Source organism: Ylistrum balloti, unplaced genomic scaffold (genome assembly GCF_031769215.1).
Source record: "Ylistrum balloti isolate Yb309-2 unplaced genomic scaffold, AGI_CSIRO_Ybal_v1 Utg369668, whole genome shotgun sequence".
NCBI lineage: Eukaryota > Metazoa > Mollusca > Bivalvia > Pectinida > Pectinidae > Ylistrum > Ylistrum balloti.
In genome coordinates, this window is record NW_026781915.1 from 2,025,969 (window position 1) to 2,033,363 (window position 7,395).

General features: G+C 35.9%; 1 protein-coding gene across 1 annotated transcript; it reads right to left on the reverse strand.

Moving 5' to 3' along the window:
• LOC132561654 (uncharacterized) lies at window positions 1–7,395 on the reverse strand. The gene is made up of 2 exons (XM_060226358.1): window positions 7,379–7,395; window positions 1–4,453 (listed from the first exon to the last, which is right to left on the reverse strand). Exon 2 carries the CDS (start codon window positions 4,423–4,425, stop codon window positions 1,048–1,050), a length of 3,378 nt encoding a protein of 1,125 aa, XP_060082341.1. The 5' UTR covers window positions 4,426–4,453; window positions 7,379–7,395; the 3' UTR covers window positions 1–1,047.

Below are 7,395 nucleotides of genomic sequence, written 5' to 3' on the forward strand. Positions count from 1 at the left end.
TTATATTTTGACATTTATTTGCTAATTCTGGTGAATACAATACTATATATTCAAGTTTAACAGCAACATATCTGAACTTAGACATGTGCTTTATCCAGAAATGACTTTGAGATCATAGTCTAAAATCATTGTTCTTTGTACATATTTTTTTGCTTAATGCTTCAATCATGAAAGTAACAATGTCTGTAGCCTTTTCATACAGTAATATTGAAATCCCAGGAATGTAAGACATACTCTCTAAAATGTTGCAACTCTGCAGTTTGCTTCCATTATCAGTCTGGGGCACTTCTAGTCAATGTTTTGACAAGACAAATTTTTAATCACATCCATCCAGAGAAAAAAGCACATACGCACCAAGAGGACAAAAACATATTGAATATCCACTACCACTATTGTATGTCAAACCTTTAGCATTTGATCAACAGTTGTGAAAAATTCCTATTCATTTTTCTTAACTGGTCTAAGCAGCAGGTCAACTATTGCTGTATATAATACCAATAATACAGTATGCTTAGTGTCATAATTTTCTTGACACATGTCGGTAAAAAATATATTTATGGATAACTTATTGTTGTTCTCCACACAATAAGTCCTGAACACAAGTTTTAACTTTCAAAATACTGAATAAATTAATTCAAGAATAATTAGGAAATATTAATGTCTAAAATTATAATTGATCATTATCTGACATATTGGTTACATCTTCATAAAAGCAACAACACATTTAAGACCAACACTTTATCACATGACACACGATAAAATACAGTTAATAGCCTATATTTCCTGTGAAATTGAAATGAGATTTCTTGAAGACATAAATGTGTGGTTATCAATTTAGTATTCAGACTATACAAATTATCTACCATACAATGATCAAATATCAACAGAATACTAACTCTTCCTTAGTATGGCCCTCTTTTACACTAGTACATTATTCTCAATTTATTGACTGCACGGACACTACATGAATTCCAGGAATAATATGATAGCACTAATTTCCTAAATCTACATGATTTTTTAAACAAATGAGGTTTTACATTTAGTAATTTATTCTGGTTCTTGTTTAATGACAGTACCACCAACTTTCTTGACGACATTTCCTTTCTCGTCCAAATCAAGAAAGATCTCCATGGTTGTTACCTGAGACCCAGCATGCATGGCTGACATATGTGCTGCTACGGTGTCTGGATTGGCAGTAAACCACTGGCACTTTGCACACTCATATATATGGGACTTCTCATGTGCCAGACGGTGCAAAGTATATTCTTTTTGGTCAGTGGTGTTGTAGCCACATGTTAGGTGGGAGCACATAAAGATGCGTGAGGTCTTTCTCAACTTCCTGGCAACACAGTCACGGAAAATGACCTCCTCTCCACCATGTTCCTCCAGGATATGCCTTCTCATTTTCTCCATGCTGGTCTTGATTGCACCTGTACCATTACTACTACAATACAGACATTCATATTGAGCATCATGCCGCAGCTGACTTCCTCCTCCTCCTCCCCCTCCTCTGATTACAGGCTGATTTAGTCGTTGTAGCTCCTGATTTTCTGGAGAAAATCCATGATCATTACATGCATGTTTAATAACAGCCTCTTCAGCAGTGTGCAAGAACACACACCCTTCCTTCGGACAGAAGCAGTAATAGGCATATGATCGTGCTATCTTCTTTTTAAGATCCATAGAACGTAACGGTTCAATGCTGTGTTTTGTCTTCATATGTTTCTTGACCAGATTTACACCAAAACACATATGCGGGCAATGTATACAACGGAACAGCTGAGGAGACTGACCTTGAGCTCGACATCGAACTTGTGCCTTAGCTGCAGCATTACGTGTTGGTCTTCCTGGTGATACGCCATGAGAAGCCTCATGAGTAACATACTCATCCATTAATGACTGAATCACATCTTGTGGCACTTCCAAATCATCAAAGTTATCATCGTATTCACCAGCATCTGAATTGTTTGCAGATTCATCAGGTGTAGTCGTAGGTGGTGACTCATCCATTTCAATACTCACAGTCGGCGAGTTGGCCACAATGGAGGAGGTTGCTGGCATTTCCATCATCATCGGAGGCTCTTCCTCCTGAAGTGTGGGAGCCGGATTAACAACACTGGAATCATTGTGCTTGTCTTTTAAGTGGTCTGTAAGTTCTCCATCGTTTCTCGTCTCCCATAGACAGTATTTACAAAAGTACACATACATTTTTTTCTTCATGCGGTGGGCCTGAAGATCCTTCATTAAGGTGTCGTTGTCTTTGTGGTTAGACAACACATGCTTCTTGACACGGGTATTGTTGTTTGAGGTATAAGAGCAGTGTACACATGCATATTCAGCAGTTTTGGATGACTTAAAGTTTTTGGCCATTTGGAAAGCCTTTTGAGATATCTTTGATGAAAATGATCTTGTTAGTTCAAGACACTTCTTTGCAGCAGCATCCACTTTTTCTGGACATCCAGTTTCAAGCCAAGGAGTGCAGCTCTCTGAGTGGTTTAGATATTCTTCAGTTTTCTTTGTAGTGAAAGAGCAATTCTTGCGATGACAAAAGAACACATATCGACGCTGTTTGAGCTTCACAGCACGCATATCCAAACTATACAATACACAACCTATATGTTTGATTTGCAGATGCTCTTTGATCTTGAAACAGACAGGAGCATTAAAATTGCAGTGTGCACATTTGTAGGTAAGTGGGTATTTTTTCTTCTGCTCTGCTGGAATGAAATCTTCATCACTTTCACTATCATAATCTGCATTATCACGGTCAGGAATGCTAGTACTATCATTTCCAGAACCAGAAGTTGTCATGGAGACATGTGGGATGGAAGAAGAAATGGCAGGATTAAATGTTGAGGATGATTGTGGTGCACCAATGTTTCCATAAACTAGCGTATTTGGATTTTGGTACATTGTGGAATCCTTTTCCTTGATGCGGTTCATTTCTTCCTGAGATGACACAAGCATAGCAACATATTTGTGTGCCTTTCCAGTGTGTTGACTGTTAAGATGGGTTTTGAGAAAAGTTTGACTCAAAGTGACAAATTCACAGTATCCACAGTTCCAGCACAAGCCAGATGATACGGTTACAGTGTTACCTCCCTTTGTAGATGGAGTGGAAGCAGATTTAGTTGATAAGGTTGCAGATATATTAGAACTCGAAGATACTGGTGTTGGCGTCTTGACAGGTGACTGTTTCAACAAGTTTGGGACAGAAATTGGCATTGTTTTGGCAGTTTCTTTTTTGGAGCTTGGTGTTATGATAGTTTCTGTCGCTCTTTCCTCATTGTCTTCTTCCTCATCCTCTTCACTTCCATAGTTGTTATTATTATCATCATCAACTTCATCTACCTCCATTTCAAAGCACTCATAGTCATCATCTTTCTTCTGTGTTTTTTTTGTTTTCTCCTTAACTTCCAATGTCTTTTTTGTATCTCCCGTTAAATCCTTGTCACTATCGACTTTAGCTCGCTTTACAGGAACTTCCTTTTCTTGGTTCAATTTCCGTTTAGAAGACTTGCTTACAGAATTTTCTGTTTTTTCTTCGAAATCTGGTAAAAAAGAGCAAAATTTCAATGTCTTTGCTGTTTCATAGAAATCTGAATGTTCTTGGACAGCATGCCTTATAACATCTGCTCTTGAAAATGACTGATATTCACATGTCTTACAGTGAAATCTGTGTTCCAAAACATGACCCGACAGATTCTGTTTAGATTCTGTTTTAAACGGACAGAAATTGCACCAGTAGAATTGTAAATCTGTCTGAATGTTTACTCCTTCCTGTGTCATAATGAAGGCCTTAGAGGCTACACCACACACTACCTCCTGTGTGATATTACAAAGAGTTTTTTCTGTGGTACTATCTAACACACCTAGCTCCAACATTGACATTGATGCATTTTCTTTCTTGGGTGCAGGACAGGTAAGTGTGGGACTACCTGGACGTAGGATTGCCGACATGCCTGCTTTTGACATAGCTGGACCGTTGTTTATGTTATAAACTGAGGCTGAAGACTGTGCATAATACTTTGAACCTGTGTCATCATATTTTTTGTATGACATATTTCTTGGTTGGGGTTTATATAACCCAGCATTGTTCTGTGCAAGAAGATATTCATTTTTCTGTAGGAGGTCCTCAATTACAGTTTTTACTGAAAGTTCCTTGCTAGTATCACTGAGCATGTTGCTCAATATGCCTCGTAACCTCTTGCTTGAGTCTCCACTTGGAAATGTGATGTCAGTGGCATTCTTGCTTGCATCTCCTGCCATTCCAGCTGCCATGTCTGATGGTATTGAGGATTCATCATTGGTACTTGTGAGGGCGGCATCATATCCATCATCAACTGGTTCTGGTTTGATGGTCATCTGGTCAGGTCTTGCTCCCTCATTTAGACTAACCACATTGTTGATTTGTAGGCCAGCCATGTTGGTTTCAATGGTTCGTCACCTGGAACTTATGAAAATACATCAGATTAATAATTGGATTCTTTACAAATAATTTCTGTGTAGTTGCAAATGTTATACTTTATCACATATAAAATGAAGAAAAACAGCAAGAATATGTTGTTATCAGAATACTAAAAATATTGATAATAGTAGGCATCTCTCATGACATGACAATCCAATCAGTGAAGTATCCAATTCTCTTAGGATAAATGACCGATAACAACCTCTCAGCCATCTTGTTTTTCTGATCAGTTCCTAAATAGAGATCACAGCAAACTTACATACAATGTAACACTTCTCAAGAAATAGTAATAAGTTTATGCAAGCACCTGAAGCTGCTAACTTATAAAACTAGTTGATAATCAAAAAGTCTTGGGCAAGGGTTATCTCCCTTCTTTTGAGTGAAAGTAATCAATAATATTTTTATATAAAGAAATGTTTGATGCTTACAACTTGACAAATGATTACCAGAAATGCTACTTTAATTTTGTGTGTATAAATCTGGAATAGAAATCATGTAATTTATGTTAGATAGTTAAAATGTTTATCTAAATCGAGAGACTCAAGTGTCATACGTTCATGGTTGTAAGCCACAGTTCTTTTCCTTGTGAGCCAGGCATGCAGCTTACATACCGATGCGGCTTATATGTGGACCAAGACAAAAATTTCCTGAATTGGGAAAAAAATTTAGTACTAGTATAAGATGTCACAAACTGGTTTTTATGAGTATCACGTTTGTGACTGAAACAAATTGCATAGAACCAATTGCAATTGTATACCAAATGATCTGAAGGTTGTAATCAAATAACAACCTATAGATTTAATTAATAATCAATAATATGTTCTTGACTTATGTGGTTTCTTTACAACAGTTTACGCAGGAACAAACATGTACATAAGACAGCAACAGGTTCATTTAATGCAATGATGTTACATAATACCACATAAGTTTAAGAACACATCAAAAAAGTTAAATATAGGTTTAAATCAAATTTTATCTGCAAAATTATCCTAAGTTCTGCAGTGAAAACCCTAAAACAGTTGTAGACAGTTGCTGCAATATATAGCAATACTGAAAATCATATTGCAATACACTGTCATTAAACCAATATTAATATAATGACTATTGTGACAATATTTCCCACACCTACTTCCAACTTATTCTGTAACTTCAAAATTAACCTGATATTAAATAGATATTTACCAATTTTATTTTACAAGAATTGCATAACATTTTTACAACATATTGATCACACTTGTCAAACCCGAAGGAAACATGCATAGGATCTTTACTGAGGGAGGAAACTTGAGTACCCAAGGAAAACCCATATGGTCAGGCAGTAGGCCAAAACTTTTTGTCTCTCAAATGATATTTTAATGTCATTATTTCCATTCATTATGCTGTTATTGATATTGGCAAAAAAAATTAGTGTTTTACCTACAGCTGAAACAAATAGCAGATTTTCGCATTAAAATATTGCTTGGTGTATTCAAATGGTATTTGAATATTCAGGCGTTAATGTTGACAATTATGAAGATGTAATTTTGTTCATTTACTCAACCAGATACACTATTTAAGAGCTGAAGTAATTAATATAGCTTTATCACTAATGTCTAACTTCTGATATGAACAAAACATAGATCATCAACGTTAAAATATGGTCAAAACATCATTCATAGACTCGAACTACTGACAAACCTGTAGGCTGTGCTTTCTGCTTGTGCCTGTCATATTTTTCATAGACAAATTATTGTGTTCCACAAGACTGAACAATAATCCAATTTTAATGTTCACTACATTATATAATGAATTTTACCAAACCTGATTTCATTTATATATGTCTGATCAGATTGGTATCTAAAAGAAATATCCATGCACTGACATTTATCAAGTTTGCTTAAAAGTTTAGGTAAATACATTTCTTGCAGTTTATGAATTAAATGAAAAAATGGACAGTTATTTGCGATAAGGTGAATTCCAAATAGTATCAGAACACAATTAATTAATGCAGACCTATGATCACTGTTTTAATATTTATGCAAAATTCATAACTACTGACGTGAAAATGCAGAAGTTTACCTTTCAATTTGTAAATAAAAAAGTGGAGCAACAAAAAATAATTTAAAAAAAACCCAACAATTTCCAATGTTTCTGTCAAAGTTAAGGATAATATGTCTCATTGAATTGTGGCTATATCAAAAAGCATCAATCATTCTGATGTGCGACAAATAATACATTTTTTTTACACACATGACCCAGTAATGAAAACCCCTTTAAAAGGCCCCACAATGGAACACACTTGTGCTCAATCTATTTATAGTGGCCAAACATAACCATTCGCTCTGTGCAAAAGGCTCGAATCTTGAAATTTGGTTTATATGAAATTGAATCAAATCAGTACAAGAAGTCGTATCGTTTACGGAATATCTATAATTCTAAAACATATTTAATAAATTGCTGTCTACAATGTAGTACGAGGTTTGAACCCTGTCTGCGCACAACCCCGTCGAGTACCACTTTAGCAATCAATAACTCCACAACAATGTAGATATGGCTGCAGCTCTCATTGCAGTTTGCGTTCGATTCCTCGACCTTAAACATATTTAATGACAACCAGGGGAAATGTTTCTATTTATTGCATGTTAAATTTACATGTGTGTCAATGACATCGTGTAATTTAACACGAGTGAAGTTCGACACCCCAAACAAATACAACCAAATACACTGCTGAACAGCACCATCGCCATATTCATTGTCGGTCGCTACTGACGTTATTTCTGCTTAATTTGGCGAGAAACCCTGCATAAATACAGTCGGACAAGTGCTCAAAATTCATCCGACGGGTCGCTTATTTGAAATCTGTTATTCGTTTCTCAAACTGAAATAGATAATCTCGCGTGAAAAATGATCATACTCGGCCTTTACACTTACCATGTATTCAGTGTGAC